We start from the raw sequence: 18,834 nt of genomic DNA on the forward strand, positions 1-18,834 counted from the left end.
AATTGTTGCTGAAATGCAACCCACCTGGTTTAGCCAGTCCCACCTCTTACTCTGGGCTCGAACCAAAGTCGGCAGAAGGAGAGTCGAGAGCGCTAGCCATCGAGCGAAAAACCCAGACTGTAAACTTTATACCCAGCATGACTCTTCATGTCCCACGGAGTGAGGTTACACCCATAACACTGCCATCTGTGAGCTACTACATTACAGTATATTACATATATTGTATTACAATGAAGAAATAAACATACACTGTCTGTACAATTTCTTCAGGTCCATTTTGGATTATATCGACATGGTCAGACTCCTTCTTAGGTGCACTTGCACAATTAAGAGCTGTGTCAAAAATTCTACTTTTCAAGTTTGATTGACTCTGTCAGAGCAGTAATAATTTCACAATATTTTCCTTGCTGTAGTTATCGTTGCATCATATTGTGAATTGTTGCATATTTTACACCTCTCCTTTAGGAAAATAGGGTATGACAAACACCCTATATTATGATGTAGTGCAACTATACACCACCTTCTTCTTTCCACTTTCAGATTTTCCCTGTCATAATGTTGAGTAAAAGAAAATGCATTAACTTGCATTCACAGGCACATTGTTTCTTTCAATATTCTATGCTTGATGCACATCTTCAAAACTAATTTACAAAATGATTGTATATGAAAAATGAAAGAAAATGAAAGTGTTTATTAATGTCATGAGTTATTTTTATTGTTATTGTACTCTTGTTATTGTTCAGTCACATTTCTGTACAGTGCTTCTCTTACATTAAAAACACTGACATAAAACAGCAAATACCATGTAGCAGTGGTTAAAGCACTACAGGATAAATAAAAGCAATATTTTACACTATTCATGAGCAGCACAAATGTAAAAAAAAATGATTCAGTGCCACATTTATGCATTTAAACCCTACACATTCATATTTCTTTAGTAAATGACAATAAATTTGTCTCACTTCACTGCAGGGTGCCTTAGTGTCTCAGTGTACCCACCTAACAAGTGACCACAAAGCGTTTCTTTGCATGATCAAGGCCGCCAAGCGGAGGGAGAGCGTCTGCCTGCATTGATGGGCTTGCTGCCAGAGGTCAGAGGTCGCCCCCCCCCTGAGAATTTTATTGAGAAGAGGCAATGTCAGGGGAATAAAACCAGCGCATCCTGACGCATGGCACAGCTTTGTTGTCTATGGGACCAAAGCATGAGCACATATGGCAGTATGGCCCCAGCAGGGAGCCAGCAAGCTCACTGTACACTACATGAAGGGGCCTAATGCTGCTGTTTTGTCTTGGTTGTGTCTGATATCTGCATTCGTCATTTATAAAAGTACATTCTAATGTAATCATGGTCTTAAATATGACATCTACTATTGTCAGTGACTTGTCCCTAAATAACACAAATTACATAATTTCAGTAAATATCAATTTTTTTTAGACAAAAGATATTTAGATCTCTACAGAAATCTAGTGGAATCAAAATAAATCACTTGTCATTTTTTTGCTCTTTTTTTAATATCGGCATTTCTATCGAAGTACAAAGCATGAAGATGCATAGAAACATCAATACAACTATTATGATTATCATCACATACTACACCATCAATTCTCTTTCTAAGTTTTGTGCAATAGAAGGCTAAGCATTAATATCCAATCGCAGTATATATTTTCTCTTATTTTCCATATATTTTCTACTGTATTTATTCATTGGTGTGTATAATTTTCAAGTTGATAAAATTACGGCAATGCAGCTTTGTTGTCTTTTCTCCCCAAACGACGCTAGACGCTCTGGTTCTCCCTCCAGACAGCAGGTGGCGGTGTGCTTCAAACCTGACGTTCATTATCTACAAACAGGGAAGAGCGGCACGTAATCACCAAGAACACGGGTGACTATTAACTAGTTAAAGACTATCTTTAATCTCGACAGTTTACAGCAAATTTATCGATAACGATGGAGAGGAATGGCGAGACGGTTTCTGCAGTTAAAGCGTTGGGGTATGTCATATTTAACGGCCTGTTTGTTCAGTAGTCACTGCACTCGTCATTTTATCGCGCAAACGTGTATACTAGTGCAGCGACAAAAATGTATTAAATGTATGCTGGTTGTCTCTTTCCGCTGTACGAAAACGAACTACATTCTGTAAATTGTGTCATTACTTTTCACTGTACAGGTATGCAGGGGAGTGCTGCTTGTCGAGGTGTACATGTGATGAACTTCCTTGCCCGCTGCTCAGCTGGCTCACATCCCAACTGAAGTGTCTGTGTCCGGAGCTTCAGGGTACGAAACATTAACCCAGTTGCTACCAATGTTAGTCCAAAAACACACGTGTCTGTACAAGTGGTGAGAATCTGTGATTGTAGTTGTTCAGGATAAAGTTCATTCGGCCTATGTATGATGCGAGAAATACTATAAAATCGTAGACCATTTCCATACTTACCTCTAGAGCTTTTAATTAAAAAAATGTGCGCGCGTGAATCAAGAAATGAGTGTATAGTCGGCTCTAGCATGTACTCTGTTTGGAAAACATGTCTTCCCTGCTTGCAGATTCAGGTGGGGGAAGTAACATCTTGCTGGTGAGAGAGCTGAGAAACATACTTTCAGACTTGCACTCTCCCCTCACTGGGCAGACCTCTGAGATGCTGGAGCCCTCCATCCTCAACAAAGTCACTGGTGAGAAACAATCAGGAGAAGCCATGAGGTTTTGCGTTTAAGGTAATAGCAGGCCTCAACACAACCCGTGAATTTGTAGCATATGCAGCCCTGTAGCTTCAAATGACGGCGAACCTTTAAAATGTTGTATCAAACCTCTCCAGAGTTCCTTGTATCAGAATTGCAAGCAGCTCAGATAATCAAGCACAAAGAGCTTCATCCTGAGGATAAACCATGTGGAGAGGAGTCTGAAAAAGAGCAAAGGGTGATGAATACCACAGCGTTTTCTCAGGAATATGATGACAGTGATTCAAACAATAACCAAAGTACAGCTGAGATGCAGGCGGAATGGATATTACTGCTTCACGCTCTAAACATGGATGGGTCCTCTCCTTATCCTGATGTGCTGCATGAGGTGAGCAGGCTACGTAAGTATGAATGACTGAAGATTCTAAATTTCTGGAATGATTACATTCGTCTTGTTTTAATCCAGGTAGAGTCAAGGATTGCTCGTCTACCTGGTGAAGCCATGACCAAGCCTCTTCTTAACGCCAGCCTCAGCTCGGAGCAGTGGGTATGTCGTCTGTGCTTGATTCCAGTAGCCTGCTCCCGCATCGGTAAATAAACTTCATCTTCTCTGTTCCTCAGATGCAGGTTGAAAAAATAAGTAAAGTTATGTCCGACGACTATGGCTGTCGGCAGCAAATGATGATCAAACGTTTTCAGGTTTCACTCGAGTCTTTTGCATGGGGAGACAAGCAGAAGGTAGGAATGTTTAATCCAAGTACAATTTAAAAACTGTGACGCCGGCAGCTAATTTGGTTCTTATTGAAGTCGGAATATTAGAAATAGCTACTACATTAAGTAATGTAACTGTGTTGCTATGTCAGCGGCATCACTCCTTTTTATTTAATGCCAACAGAATATTTCAAAATGAAGCACATCACTTCCTGCAACAGTAAAGTTTAATTGTCCGTCATCATTGGTTTTACAATGAACATTTACATTATTTCATATGTGTATCACTGTTTTCTCTTACTACATAGCTTTCTTTTTTTCAAACATGACAAATGTTTCCTTTCTACAATTTCAAATACACATTTTTTGCGCTCTTCAATTTTTAGCACTTTACTCTCCACTTCAATTTTTTTTCACAAAACTCCTCTGATAATACGATTTTTGTTTTGGTTCTTTTTTACACAGGAACGTAGTGAAGCGCTGGCCTCAGTCCCACCGCTTTCATCCATCGCTGTTTCGTCCCGAGTGTCCATCCCTCTACTACTAGCTACCAGAGAGGATCAGTCCTGCATTGAGCCAATCAAAGCTGGAGTAATTACAAATGTTTACAAGGTAAAATGCTAATAACTATAAAGTCTGCAGGCACGGAATTAAAACTCTATAATTCCTCTCTGATGATTAGAAAATGATGGGCCACGTACCAGACAGAGGGGGTCGACCTGGGGAGATTGAGGCACCTATGCCGACCTGGGCAGAGAGAAGATCAGGACATGGAGGTGGACGCCATCAGTGGGGGAAAAATCCAAATAAAAAGAGAAAGGGGAAGAGGGAGTAGTATGTAATTGTATTTAGCTTTACAGCCTAGCTGATTTATTTTTTTCTTTAGGAAAAAGTACTTAAAAATAGCAATGGAATGCAACAAATGATTATTGTTTGTAAAATTACACATTGCACTTTTATTATAAAATTTTTCAAACCTTGTCAAATCTGAAGTGTGCAGGTATATGCTTTGTAATCTTTGGGGAGATGAAAACGATTTTTATTTTTTATTCTGTTTTCACAGTTCGAACTGAGTTAATGTGTTATCAACATTGGCATGTTTTGTGCACATAATAAAATTTGTCTAATAAAAGATAATAAGCTTTTATTGTGTGGTAATTTCTGTCTACGTAAATTACTTTAGCCTTTACCCCAAAAAAATAGTGTGTCTCCTTTTGTCGCTGTCATACCGGAAGTCACCCGGAAGATGAATGATGTAACACAGAAAGTTCCGGAATACCTTAAGGTCGCTTCATAAAGCGTTAGCTGAAGAAGAGTGGCGCAGTAGCTTCTGAGTTTTTCCAGATACCAATTGATAGAATAAAATTAAAATTAATATTGACCATGCCGAGAGGAAGCAGAAGCCGAACATCAAGGATGGCTCCTCCAGCCAGGTAACGTTTCGTAGTGTGGGCTGATGAAATAAACGTGACAGTGTGCCCTTTTAGCACAGCATGTTCGACCGAGCAGACTAAAGAAATAACCTTTAACCGGCTTTAGATGCCACTTTTGTGGGCATGTGTCTGTTTGAAAGCTATGAGGGTTTCTAATTGAGTGGGATTTGGTTCTCAATGGCAAATTGAAACAGTTGTATAATCAAGGTCACACTGTTCTGAAGACCAGAATGTGAAAACAAACATGTCGCTGTTTAATTCCATAACAAATACCGGATTTACTATTCCTGTTTTTTTTAATCGTACAAGATGACCAAGCAAGTTTTGAAATGTTTAAGTGGTTTATAATCTACCAGATTCATATAGTGCCTTTACTACTTGGATGCTACTTGACTAATCCTATCTCATAAGTAATTGACGTTGCTACTTTTAGTTACCTCACCATATTAATGAGTGACACTAGCACTACCTCGTCGGAGTTAGTGAAAACAACCTGAAGTGACACAGTGGAGTTGTTTTCCACAGCTTTAACTAATTTCCTTTGTCCCTTTAGTCATTTATCTGTCTACTCTTCTGACCTTTCCTCTCAATCTCTTCACAGCCGTGCACCACCACCTCCGCCTCCTCCCTCTCATGCACCTGTACCAGTGCAGGCGCCTCCATCTGCTTTGGCTGCTCCAGCCGCAGCACCCAAGCAGCCCGGTTTGTTTGCCCAGATGGCGACTACGGCTGCCGGGGTAGCAGTAGGCTCTGCGGTCGGGCACACCATTGGCCACGCAATGACTGGGGCCTTCAGCGGTGGAGGAAATTCAGAGCCTGCACGGCCTGATGTCACATACCAGGTTAACAGACATTACTATATCCAGTCCTTAAACGGTGCAGTTGAACATAACTGTAGGCTGCCATACTAAACATTGACAAACCTCTCTGACAGTATTTTGTACAACTGAACAATAATACTGTAAAGATAAAAGATAAAATTAAAGATAAAATTATGTGGTAGATGAATGTTTGTGATCCTCTAACCTGTTTGATTGCCAGGAGCCTTACCAGGCACAGCCATATCAGCAGCAGCAGCAGCAGCAACAGCAGGCCTGTTCCTATGAACTCAAACAGTTCATTGAGTGCGCTCAGTCCCAAAGCGATCTGAAACTCTGTGAAGGCTTTAGCGAGGTGCTCAAACAGTGCAAGTTTGCTAACGGTAAGTGTGAAAGCACAAGTTTGTATATGCATAAGAAATTACATATTTCTGAGAAGTGTCTTTTTACAATCAACAAAAATGTAAACGCAACACTTTTTTATGAGCGGAACGAAGGCCTGTCTCTCTCAAATATTGTTCACAAATTTGTGTTAGTGAGCACTTACCATTCATGATTCATAATCTATCCAACTCACAGGTATGGCATGAAGATGCTGAAAATATTTGAATTTACAGCTTTAATCTGAAAATATATTTTTTTTGTTCTCCTAAATGCGGTTTTAATATTCCCATCATACATTCCCAACAGGTGGCACAGCATGTTTCTAATGCTTCATTTACATTGTTTCAACATTGTTTTCTTTCTGGTATTTGTATATCAATACTGAATCATCTTCTCTCTGCAGGTCTGTCCTGAATCGGATCCTGACACCTTGAAAGGATTGCAGAACGTCAACATGGTCTAATTAACAGCTGATCAAAAAGTGTAATTTTATTTTAGCAGTTGACTTTCATCGGATGGAATCCGTACATCCATGCATTAGGAGAGTGCAGCAGAGCTTGTAATCATAAATGTTTATATTATACAATATGTTGCTGTTTTGAATAGGTTTTGGTTGTATTTCATTAGCTCCAGTACTTCATGTGGAAACATCTCTGTGGAACAACAGCATTGTTGGATCATAATTACTTGACAAAGTACTTGTTACTGTTTTGAAAACATTAAAACTCTTGGATCATGATGATACTCAGTTATGTGGTCTATTAACAAATATAGAGTCGTGTGTGTGGGGGTGTGTGTGTGTGTGTGTGTGTGTATATATATATATATATATATATATATATATATATTAGGAGAGTCGTGTAAACAACCTCAGAAGAATGGAGGACACTGTCCTATTGAAGTTTTATGTGTTTGTAAAGTCTAAAATTTAGTTCATGGAGTGTTTGTATTGAATGGATGTTGGACATCCCCATGTGAAGTTGGATGTAAGACTTAAATTTAAAACATGCTACAGTCATTTAATGTCAGCAGTGCTGGAGTCATACAGTAATGTGCAGAAGTACCTGAAGCGATCTAGGACAGTCTTACCTTGAAGTCATTGACTTCTAGGCTTGTATTTAAGAGATGTAAGACTAATTGAAAAACATAAGTCACAAATAAATGGAGCCATAGGACAGTGTTCTACTGAATTAAGATTATATAGAAAACTATAGGAGTCATTGAGATACAAGATAGTCTGATAATAGACATTGACTTGAAGTATGTAAGACACTTGTATATGGAGCCACTGGACAGGCTATACTGAATTCATGTAAGTGTTCTACAGTGTTACATGGAGGTCATGTAATTTAGTCTTACATTTAGGACAGGTAGTTCAAATATGAAGTCATAAGACAGCAGTGTAAGAATTCTATTTCTTATTTAAGACGTAGGACGGTCTTGTATTGAAATCCAGGTTATTTCAGGGTCTGGGCAGTGGACACTCCAATACATAAAGAGCGGGTGCCATGAACGCAACTGTTTTATTTTTGGTGCCTTGACATTAGAGCTCCTCTGTCATGGCAGCGATCCCACCATTCTGTGACAGATCTGATATTCGCTGTCGTTCGTCCTCTTCCTCTAAATGATGGATAACCTTTTATAGGAGGGACCGAGCAGGACGGAACACGGTGAGTGGACCGTTCATTCGGGCGGTGACAGGGCTTCGACAAATTGGAGTGAATTCACTTCGATTTGTCGAAGCCCTGTCACTAATTCGGCGCAAAAGTAACTACCATGTCAATGATTTCACCATTTGTATTGCTGGGAAACAGAGTAAAAGCTGGACATGTTAATATGATGGCGGATATGTTTCTCTTCCCCCCCCCCAAAAAAAATAAATTAAGAACGTGCTTTTAATCCGCAGTTAACGTTCATGCCTCTTGCTTCTTGTGCTATTCAAATAAGTTTCTACCAGTAAAACGTTACACGGACATAATGTTAAAACCATATTTAATGTACGTTTCAATCTATTCACAGCAACGATATGACGTTTACTCCGTTAGCATTAACACCTGTGAGCAATAAGTGCTTGATTACATTCATTGCGTTCTACTCAGCACTATCCCATTCCAGGCATGTTGTGACACTACACCCCCCTAGTGGAGGGCGCCTTACAGGACAACAGTAAGGCTGAGTTCACACTTGTCATTTTTGGTGCGGTTAAACCGGACTGCTATACTCCGTTTGCTCTGCTAGTACGGTTCGTTTGATCAAGTGTGAATGTAATCAAGGATCAACAGGACGAGACCAAACAGGGGGACTGAGACTGCCTGAAAGACGGATGTCAGTCCGCCTGCCAGCACACTCTTAATACAAGTAAGGCAATTAGAAGTAAGTCATTTTGGTTGGCCGGCCACTCCTGGGAAGGTTCACGACTGTTCCATGTTTTCGCCATATGTGGATAATGGCTCTCACTGTGGTTCGCTGGAGTCCCAAAACTTTAGGAATTGCTTTTAAACCTTTTCCACACTGATAGATCTCAAGTAATCTCAGTTAAGTTATGTTTTAACAGGAGGTGCAATCACTTTTTCACACAGGGACATGTAGGTTTGGATTTTTTTTCCTCCCATAATAATTACATTTTTCATTTAAAAACTGCATTTTGTGTTCAGTTGTTATGTCAGTGACTAATATTTAAATTTGTTTGATGATCTGAAACACTTAAGTGTGACAAACATGCAAAAAAAATAAGAAGTCAGGATGGGCAAACACTGTTTCGCACCACTGTATATCGCATATCACCAATCAAAATTCCACATGTCTAAAAGGAGTAGGAAAAAGCAGAGTTTATTCAATCCTACCCCCTCTTTGTTTCACATGAATTTGCTAATACATTCCACAATTGCTAACACATTTCACATCAATTGCTAAAACATTTGTTCATTTCCCATTCAGCATGTTGCCTTTGCCAGTTCTGAATAACACCAGAAAACAATCAAGCAATATAACAATGTATTACAATGAAGTTGAGGTTTATAAATCTGTATGGAAAAATTGCTGGAAATTGCATGAAATTGAATTGTCATGTGGTATAGCAGAATATTTCTCTGAGTATTTTCTCTGTTTTTTGTTTTTTTTAAATTTGCTTTAGCGTGCTTTCTCCAGAACAGATATCATTTATGTATAAGTTAAACTGTTTTGGCCCCAGTATTGACACTTGGGGTACTTGTATATTCTCCTCGCTTCACATATTGCTTCCTGTTTGCGAGGTAGCTTTTTATCCAGTTCAAGACTAACCCTCTGATTCCCTAGCTTTCTAGTTTGTTAATTGTTGATTAATTGTATAAAATCCATAAATACTGCAGCTGTGCAATCTCTACGGTCTATAGCGTTGGTAATTTCCTCTGTTATTTCAATTGTTGCCATGGAAGTTGAAATGTTTGCTCTGTATCCATATTGACTGTTCGTTAGTAATTCATTCTTATTTGTAAATTTGGCCAACGTGTAGCTGAATCGTTTTTCGCAGATTTTAGAAAATTGTGGCCTTAAATAAACTGGTCGGTAGTTAGTGAATTGATGGTTGTCACGAGTTTTGAAAATTGGTTCTACTTTAGCTATCTTCATATTGTTTGGAAATATACCAGTCTGAAATGATAAGTTCACTGAAAACTAACTCAACTCCATGGGTTTCAAGCGGTATAAAATATTATCACAAACCGCAAACTGACATCTTGTCTCTGCAGAGTGGAAGCAAAGATCGCTGTTGATTGCTCTATCATGACGAAAGAAGAAGAGATCCCTGACTGGGTGGGAGCCCAGGAGTTCTATGACACGTATGAGCCCAAGGAGATTTTGGGAAGGTATGTGTGCTATTCTACATCCAAACATTGCTTTTCCAGTCCAAAATCAATCACAGTAGACATCTACTTAGGATTCTCTTAGCATACCTTTGGGGGTACCATGCATCTGTGAGGCATGTGAGCAGAGAACGAGTGCCCTAATTGTCATTCCTCCCCATCTGTAGCACTGTTACACGAGCAACACTGCCCGTGAGGTATGCCTTCAGTAACTTTAGTTTGTTTTGGTCCAGTGTTGAGAGCTGTCATGTCACATCAGCTGTCTTTTGATTTGATAGATGGAGGAACAAGCCTGTAAAGCGATAATCACAATAAATTGCTCTACATTTTGTTCGTAGTTGCAGCAGTATAGAACTGCACAGCATTGTAATGAGAGCAATTGGGTTTCCTTCATGCAGTCACACACTAGATGATGTAGTTTGTCTTTTATATTTCATACGGTGTAACGATTTTATAGCAAAATCTCCATTCTTCTTATACTGCTCTAAGTTCTAGATCTTCTCTATTCATTTTTAAATGTATATGTAGCCTACCTACAGTTGTTGGTGCCTGAACAAATCCAGAAAAACCTCGATTTTTGTCATTAATCCGTTTCAAAAGGTAAGACGAAAACCAAATCGTCCAAAAACTAAAGCAATTTTTTCCATTGGAAATGATGTAAACCTAATTAATCTGCATTGAGAATAATTATAGTTTTACAATGTGAAATACATATAAATGACGAATTCAATGGATAAATGAACATTTAACAACGCTTTTGCCTTTATTGAAGACTTGCTGGTGAACATAGTGATTGATGAGTGGGGGGAGAAGTGGAGGGGACGACAAAGTCACACGGAAGCTCTTTCATTCTAGTCCCTTACAAAGTTAACTTTAAAAAGTGGCTGGTTAGAGCTGTGTGGTTGGTCACTAGAACTTCACTGTAAACTTCAGAAGCAGGCATAATCATCATGACACACATTGGTCCAGCTCACTATCTCTTCCGTCTCTCCCTTGAACCATTCCACCTGCAAACTGCGCTCAAAGGTTCTTTACATGACAATCATACTGTCTCTCACCTTCTTTTTCAAAGTTCTGGCACTTGCAACTTTCTTTGGTGTCATGGTGTCTTCTTTTGCAGCCATAATTTAAAAAAAATGCAGACAGAACACTCAGAAATACGCAAGGTGCACTTGAACGCTTCATCAGTGCTCGGCGCACATCACTTATTTGAAGGAACAAAGGAGACAGATACGGAGTTATTCGTTGTTCGGAGTTATTCGTTGAGTATGTTCTATGAACAAATAAATGTTCTGGGCACTATTTGGCCGTACAATAACTGAAACAGTGTATGAAAACCAAGACATATTTTTGGCAATAATTTTTGTCCAGAACCGAATCCTATGAAAACTGAAACTAACTGCGGTTCCACTGTTTTATTAAATAAAATATATACTTTAGCTGTTTGGTAGGTGATGGATATCAACAGGTCTACTGCAATACCAGCACAAACGTTTGAAGACACAGCATAGTTAAAAACATCTAAGGCGTCTTCTCCTGCTCAGGGGAGTAAGCAGCGTGGTGCGTCGTTGTGTCGACAAACGGACGTCTCAGGAATACGCCGTGAAGATCATCGACATAACCCCTTCAGACAAGATGACCTCGCAGGAGATTGAGGAGCTCAGGGATTCCACGGTGAAGGAGATTGATATCCTCAAGAAGGTCTTTGGGCAGGAGAACATCAGTAAGCCCACTTGGCGCACACCCACAACTGTCCTTCACCATCATTTGTTTGGTGGTGGTTGGTGTCCCACTAACCTATTCCAAGTAGTCAGTTGGTTGCTATCTAATGATCTACACCAATCGCACTGAACTTTGTTTGACACATCATTGTGAAATGTTTCCCTGCAGTACAACTAAAAGACTGTTATGAATCCAAAGCCTTCTTCTTCTTGGTTTTTGACCTGTACGTAAGCGCCAGCAAGAGTGTTCCTCACTTACAACTCTGTTACGTGCTGTTCTGAGTGTTGTCATGATTCTTGTGTTCTTTAATCCAGGATGAGGAAGGGTGAACTCTTTGACTACCTCACAGAGAAAGTTACTCTAAGTGAGAAGGAAACAAGGTCACTGAGCAAAACTATTTCTTATTACATCTGCATACATTAACCCTCGTAAGCCTTCAGGTTTTTCTTTCTGTGTCTGCTATAGGAAGATCATGCGTGCTCTGCTGGAAGTGGTTCACTTTCTCCACGACCAGAACATCGTCCATCGAGATCTCAAGCCTGAGAACATCCTTTTGGATGACCAGACGAACATCAAACTCACCGACTTTGGCTTTGCTGTGCAAATCCAATCAGGACAGAAACTCAAAGGTTGGAGCTTACCGTGTAAAGGATATCAATTTATCGATTCAAAGAGAGCTGTCATTTGACCCATTACTAATTGTGGGATACGCTCGCTAGGGCAGCTAAGATGTTTGGGTGAGAACACCCAGTAGGCGATGCATAGCAGAAAACATTTGGGAAGGTTGACAAGTTCAATGGTCGGTCCTCTGCTCTTATCCCTTTCTAAGCGCTACATTACCTAGCTATTACCTAAATTATGATGACTTAATGCCATATTAAGAATAATACATATTCAGAATAATGAAAACGAACCATTAATTCCATTATTTATTTACATGATAGGAGGGTGGCAAGTAAAGATGATTTCCTTCGTCGATTAATCCGAAGCTTGTTTCGATTAATTGAGTAATCGGTTAGTTCTTGGATGGACCAAATCAATATGAACCAAACACAAACAGTCAGTATTTAGCTCTTGTGAAGGCCGAGTGAATCAAACTTTCATATGAATGGTATTCTGCAGCAAAATAGCCTAAATGTTTTCTCAGTGGTTTTGAACTCCAGCAAAGGACGAAACATGTGGCCTATCTGGTCTAAAGTGTTATTGGACTCTGCTTGAATCCAAGAATCAATCCAAGGTGAGGTGATGGGCAGAAAAAGTAACGCAGCAATGATGTCATGGCATGACATTAAAGCAAACATGTCCGATCAGCTTGCTCTAATGTCATCCATATCCTACTCACAGGGGCATTTTTGCATTGTCTCTGGAGATTGACATGACATGCTGTGATATATTAACCTGCGTTATAAGTTTTTAGAACAAAAGGTCGTCTTAAAGTGTCATTTTTTTTGGTTTTATATTAAAGGCTTTAAGTGTCTTTCATGCAGAGGTGTGTGGAACTCCCGTTTACCTCGCTCCTGAGATTATTCAGTGCTCCATGGACTCTGGCAATGAGGGATACGGAACTGCTGTGGACATGTGAGAATCCCTTCCCTCATGATGGAAAAACGAATATATATCTGTATACTGTATATTACTATTACCTGACAAGCCATGAAAGTTACCTATGAATAGCGTAATTAGACTTGTAAATGCTGCCATAAGGCTCATGGGCTTAAAAACCAGCCTGTGCTCTACTAGTCTGCATCCTTGCATGGCAAGTTTTATTTAGTCATGTAAGTGATATGAAAGCTGCTGCTATCATAAATACATTCTGACATGGCGATTGCTTATACACGCAGATGGAGCGCAGGGGTGATCATGTACACGCTCCTCGCTGGCTCTCCACCTTTCTGGCACAGGAAACAGATGCTGATGCTGCGCATGATCTTAGCAGGGAATTACGACTTCTCATCACCCGAATGGGACGACCGCTCAGACACTGTCAAAGATTTGGTTAGGCACGCATTTCATTCCCTTCGTTATTATGTTTGCTTTTTCTATTCCATATATTGGCCAGTTGAAACAACCGAAGAGTAGACCCTTTGGTGTTTTGTCAGATCTCCCGGATGCTTGTGGTAGACCCCAGGCAACGTTACACAGCCATCGACGCCCTTAGCCATCCCTTCTTCTCCCAGTACGTCGTGGACGAAGTCCGACAGTTCAGCCCATACAGGAAATTCAAGGTAATGTTGAAAGCTCTTATGTGGCAAAGGTCACTTATCCTCAAACCACACGCTCAAACGTCAGACAAACTTTTATGGCAATTTTATGGCCCCACAATGCCATAAAATTGGCAACTGAAATGTACTTTCTACCCTCAAAGCAAGACCTTGTACTGGCACTTAACCTCCATTCTTATCAAATTGATTAAAATACCTTTGATGAAACAGGTTCTACACCACCAGAGACAATAGTCCAGTTGCGAGCCATCGAATGCCCTGAGAATACAAAGACCTGGATGCATGAGAATATTCACAGGCTTACTATCCACTGAAAATGACTAACACACAGCCACAATTGTGTAAATAGCTGGCAGTATAATCCATTTAGCTACAGTATATATTGCAGTTACAGTGATCCCTCGTTTATCGCGGTTCATTGTTTCCAGACCCGACCGTAATAAGTGAAATAGTGAAGTGAATAGTATTCCTTATTTATAAATTGAATATACTTGTACAGTATAGAAAACTTGTTTCCAACCTTCTAATTACGGGTTTTGACATTATTAGATCCTTCTGGACATGAAATAACAGCCATACAGTCACCTTTACATTCGTATTTCCCAATATGGTAGACATAATCAAAGAAGATAAGCAATTTAAGACATAAATAAAACTCATGCTTGTGTGTTTCAGTAAATGTGTTCCAGACATGCAGACAGGAAGTGATGTCGGGGTTCTGATTTTTGCTGGATTACGGACACAACAGTAGCCTTTACTATGAGTATTATGTAGTTATTATTATTACAATTGGGAGAATTCTAAACTGCAAAAAACAATACAATACAGTACAATAATGTATATTATTGTATATTAGCCATTTTTATGCATGAAAATGCTTCCAATCCATAACATTTGCTTAAATAAGCATACTTTTTTTTTTTTACTAATACACCAGACTGTTCAACCACGAAACAACACGATTTAAGATATTTTTGAAAAACCGTGACAAGAGTGAAGCTGCAAAATTGAAACCCTGATGTGGTGAGGGACGACTATACTTCCAAAGCAAACACAATGCTTGAACTCCCTGACCCCCCAAAACGCCAGTGCCTTTAACTATGCTACCTTCTCTATCAGGTCATCTGCATGACTGTACTGGCCTCCACGCGCATCTACTGCAACTACCGCAGAGCAAAGCCTGTCACCAAGGAGGTGATCAAGAGCGATCCTTACGCACTCAAGCCTGTTCGCAAGCTCATTGACGCGTGCGCCTTCAAGATCTACGGCCACTGGGTCAAGAAGGGCCAGACGCAGAACAGAGCGGCACTTTTCGAGAACACTCCCAAGGCCATCCTGCTGTCGATAGCTGCCGAGGCAGACGAGCCTGTCCATCACATCTGGTAATGACAAGCTGGGCCTCTGAGCTGCACTGTTGGGAGAATTGTGGCATTTTTATATGTGGAAATAATGGTGAGGCACAAACCACTCAAATAGTCTAATCCTAAACAATACAGATGTCAAGTCATTCATTAAAAAAAACCCTAGAAACTGACATGTGTATATGTGAATGTTATCTGGTGTGCAGGCACAGAAGCTCTATAAAATTGTTTACCTCGTTTTCTTGGGTGTGACATCTTATCAAATTGCTCCCGGCCAGAATGTTTCCTAAAGGCCTAAACATAAACTTGTCAAATGCCAGCAACTGTTTGAATAACAAACTCGTCCCCGACAGACAGCAGGAACACAATACTCAAAAACATCACAAGAAGTATTGAGCCAATCCATAAGTTTTCTTTATAGTAGGAAAAATGCCGTATCAGATATGTTGGTGAAAATTACATTCATTATGAGTCAAAACGTATTTACACTTTAAACCATGACAGTGTTTCAGGTGTATCTGTACCTATTAACTGAGCCAGCCTCTGCATTATCAGTGCATAATCATTGCAGTGTATTTGTGGCTTTCATTCATGATGCTTACCATCACCGTGTGAAAATTAAATGTCTTTTAAAAGTAAAAATATTAAAGACTTTAATATTACTGTGTCTTTTGATTACTTTACCTTTCCATGGTTGGATTCAGCCACCAAAGTGCATTTTTAAATCTAACGTTCAATGCAATTACAGTAATATATTATACAATTATGTGGAAACACATGAATGACTCACCAGGGCATAAAAACACTACCCTAGTCTCCACCTTGCTGCCAATCGGTCACTTTAATCAAGGTTAAGGATCGTGTGACACCTCTGCAAGAGCAAAGCATCAGACAATACCATGGCAACACTGCTCCCTTGATAAAACATGATTGTGCCTTGATGCTCAACTACAAAAATACAACACTTTTTGAACGATTTCTTTCAAAAAGCCCAATCTGTTATACTTCAGTTCAACAAGTCTACTCTTTCAAATAAATGAAATCAATGAGATTAGTTTTTTCTCCAAATTTTATTGTACAAGATGAAACTAAGGAGTGGCTTTAATTCCCCTGCTGCAATGGCACCTGATACCGGGGGTGGTTTAGACTGACAGGTCATCCGCACGAAGCCCTGTGTAAACACACAAAAAACATTACAAGATTACTAGAACACAACGTGTGAGGAGTAATGCCTGATATTACCAACACATTTTCTACATCAAGTAGTACTGTACCTTCAACACCCCTCATAATGGTCACTTGTCAACCTTGAACAGAGGGTTGCATACTGGAAAATACTGAAATCAACTAATGCAGGGGGCCACTTTGATATTTTTAGATAAATTTTGTAAAAAGGCTAAACTTTTTTTTAAGTTATAAAGACAAAGCTTTGTGTTTTTAGTATCAAAATTTCAGCTTTTTCCATTTCCACTGTGCCTTTTTGTTCCATGTTTCCTATTTTTGCCTTTAAAAAAAAAAACAAAAAAAAAAAAAACAGTATTTCTCCAATCCAATCCTGCCCTAGAATATTTAGTAGGGAAAAACTTAACATCTTATGGCGGCATGACAATATTTAAGACTGGCGAACTGTACTCATACCTATGCAGATGTATGAAGCTGAGGGCAGCACATGCACTCTTTTCATAGATATGAGGTAATACTCTTGCATGGTGTCTGGCTGTGTCCACCACACTGAGTTGGAACAGAATTCATCCATGCAGCCTAATTTCAGTCCCCCATTACAGTGGACCCCCATATATTTTTGATTTTGCATTTGCGACCCCACAATTTTTTTTTTTTAAGTTTAGTGCTGTAGACTGATTAGATACTGTCTGACCTACGAGTATGCGAGTTGTGCCGTTAGAGCAATAAAGAGTTAAAATAGTGTTATACATTTCTGTCCCTGGTTTATCTACATAACAAGTAAATAAGGGCTTAAACCTGGATTGTACATTTAGCATGTTGGCTTCCTTTGTCTCTACCGAACAATGGCAATTGAAGAGACACCAGGAGGGTTCTGGAGCTGAATATAATTACAAAAGTCACTTTAATTGCAAACGATCTGAAGTCTGAGGAGAATGCCAAGCTCTAGGAGGGTTTTGAGGGGGAGGTGCGAGCCGTGTTTCAAAAATAGACATTTATATGGGTGTCTTGCGGGGATCGACTGTACTTGTATTTGATCCCATTGGCTTGTGGATGTGTACCTAATCTTGTGTCCTCAAGCTGAAGGGTTGTACGTCGTTGGTCCATACCTTGATCACAAATCAATCCTGCAGCAGTTCTGTGGCAAAACAAAAAGCAAAAACATGTTCCAAATATAATGGATGACACAGCAGTAGCTCCAGTATTGATATTTGTAAGACAATGTATTCACTCTGACGACAGAATGAGCCACGCAATGGCCCTTTTCATTGCTTAGTCAGTGTGTGAACCGTTAATTTCGCATGGTGTCTGACTGACTTTACTACTTCAAGTAAATCAGAATTCAGCCATGCGTTCAAACACGTGTCGTCAAGCTAAGGTTACCAGTTGAACGCTGTAACCAATTAAACATTTAATAATCATGTGGAAATTGTTACTTTTTTATGTGATATTCTGGGTCCACGTGAACTTCTTAGGGCCCAGGCAGCACATGCTAAAGCGAGTAAAGCTAACTGGACTCTTCGTCGGCAGACTTTTTTGTTACTTAATATCCCTCCTAAAAATCTCAAACCTCGTTGTTTTGCTCTAAGTTTCTGTAGAATGTTAACACAAACCTGAAACCAAGAGTGAGTGTACGTTTCCTCGCCGCTCTGCTGTCTCGTCTTGCAGTACTACTTCTACTTCTTCGTCGTCTTCTTCTGTTTATGGCGGCAGGCATCCATCACTTTGGTGCACTACCGCCCCCTTTCAGCAGTGTCTTGGCTGGACTTCCATTCAATAGAGGAGGACACATTTGTCGGTCGTATTTGGAGGAGCCTTCGCAGACTTTCTAGTAATTTGGACAGCCTTCGTGCGGCGCGAAATGCGGCCTAGTCGGCTGCAGACCACGGATTTCGACACAGCCCATATCTCGCAAACTACGCACACACCTCAGGCAAAACAATATTCATCGTAACCTACCGCCTCCCTTAACTCAGACCATTTTACCCGGGAACCCCTTGCCTGCTTTCCCTGATTTAAATGCACAGATGACGTTTCCGCCATCTCCTATCTGTTTGCTGGCTACAATGTGTAGTGCGAAAGTCCGGCCTTACCGGACCTATGCAGCTTACTGCCAATAACCCGCCTTCTATTAACAAACTTAGCGGCACATGGTTGTCATTCACGAATGTTCCAGTTTCACGTGTCGACATCCTGGTTCCCCACCATCTTTGATCCACACACAGATATTAACAAACTTAGCGGCACATGGTTGTCATTCACGAATGTTCCAGTTTCACGTGTCGACATCCTGGTTCCCCACCATCTTTGATCCACACACAGATATCAACAAACTTAGCGGCACATAGTTGTCATTCACGAATGTTCCAGTTTCACGTGCCGACATCCTGGTTCCCCACCATCTTTGATTCCACACACAGATAGGCTTGATCGGAGTTTGATCGACTGAGGAGGAGGGGCACATTGTCAGCAAAAGGAAACGCGATTG

The 18,834-nt window shown here is 40.1% G+C and overlaps 3 protein-coding genes, 1 long non-coding RNA gene and 2 other non-coding genes across 9 annotated transcripts; 3 read left to right on the top strand and 3 right to left on the bottom strand.

Annotated features, from left to right (window-relative positions):
- Positions 1-1,818: 1,818 nt before the first annotated feature.
- im:7138535 (uncharacterized protein LOC797998 homolog) lies at positions 1,819-4,532 on the top strand. Its single transcript, XM_054794458.1, has 8 exons — positions 1,819-1,992; positions 2,169-2,275; positions 2,543-2,668; positions 2,812-3,062; positions 3,141-3,221; positions 3,296-3,412; positions 3,851-3,997; positions 4,068-4,532. Exons 1-8 carry the CDS (start codon positions 1,949-1,951, stop codon positions 4,218-4,220), a joined length of 1,026 nt encoding a protein of 341 aa, XP_054650433.1. The 5' UTR covers positions 1,819-1,948; the 3' UTR covers positions 4,221-4,532.
- A 103-nt stretch (positions 4,533-4,635) lies between these two features.
- chchd2 (coiled-coil-helix-coiled-coil-helix domain containing 2) lies at positions 4,636-6,759 on the top strand. The gene is made up of 4 exons (XM_054795117.1): positions 4,636-4,818; positions 5,420-5,660; positions 5,860-6,019; positions 6,424-6,759. Exons 1-4 carry the CDS (start codon positions 4,769-4,771, stop codon positions 6,432-6,434), a joined length of 462 nt encoding a protein of 153 aa, XP_054651092.1. The 5' UTR covers positions 4,636-4,768; the 3' UTR covers positions 6,435-6,759.
- A 141-nt stretch (positions 6,760-6,900) lies between these two features.
- LOC129191610 (phosphorylase b kinase gamma catalytic chain, skeletal muscle/heart isoform-like) lies at positions 6,901-15,813 on the top strand. Of its 4 annotated transcripts, none has more exons than XM_054795112.1 (10): positions 6,901-7,690; positions 9,746-9,862; positions 11,404-11,582; positions 11,750-11,804; positions 11,896-11,945; positions 12,022-12,210; positions 13,069-13,159; positions 13,423-13,576; positions 13,681-13,806; positions 14,923-15,813. In XM_054795112.1, the coding sequence occupies exons 2-10, from the start codon at positions 9,780-9,782 to the stop codon at positions 15,187-15,189; spliced, it is 1,194 nt and encodes a 397-aa protein (XP_054651087.1). In that variant the 5' UTR covers positions 6,901-7,690; positions 9,746-9,779; the 3' UTR covers positions 15,190-15,813. The 4 variants fall into 4 exon arrangements, with proteins under 4 accessions (XP_054651087.1, XP_054651088.1, XP_054651089.1 ...); XM_054795113.1 differs by having other exon boundaries at positions 11,896-11,961; positions 12,047-12,210; positions 14,923-15,811; XM_054795114.1 differs by lacking the exon at positions 11,404-11,582 and having other exon boundaries at positions 11,896-11,961; positions 12,047-12,210.
- Positions 15,083-18,776, bottom strand: LOC129191612 (uncharacterized). Its single transcript, XR_008573234.1, has 3 exons — positions 17,960-18,776; positions 17,408-17,484; positions 15,083-16,335 (listed from the first exon to the last, which is right to left on the bottom strand). It is a non-coding gene; the product is annotated as an uncharacterized LOC129191612 (long non-coding RNA).
- LOC129191765 (small nucleolar RNA SNORA15) lies at positions 16,789-16,922 on the bottom strand. The gene has a single exon (XR_008573293.1). It is a non-coding gene; the product is annotated as a small nucleolar RNA SNORA15 (small nucleolar RNA).
- LOC129191764 (small nucleolar RNA SNORA15) lies at positions 17,568-17,698 on the bottom strand. Its single transcript, XR_008573292.1, has one exon. It is a non-coding gene; the product is annotated as a small nucleolar RNA SNORA15 (small nucleolar RNA).
- Positions 18,777-18,834: the final 58 nt, after the last annotated feature.

This window comes from Dunckerocampus dactyliophorus, chromosome 12 (genome assembly GCF_027744805.1).
Source record: "Dunckerocampus dactyliophorus isolate RoL2022-P2 chromosome 12, RoL_Ddac_1.1, whole genome shotgun sequence".
Classification (NCBI taxonomy): domain Eukaryota; kingdom Metazoa; phylum Chordata; class Actinopteri; order Syngnathiformes; family Syngnathidae; genus Dunckerocampus; species Dunckerocampus dactyliophorus.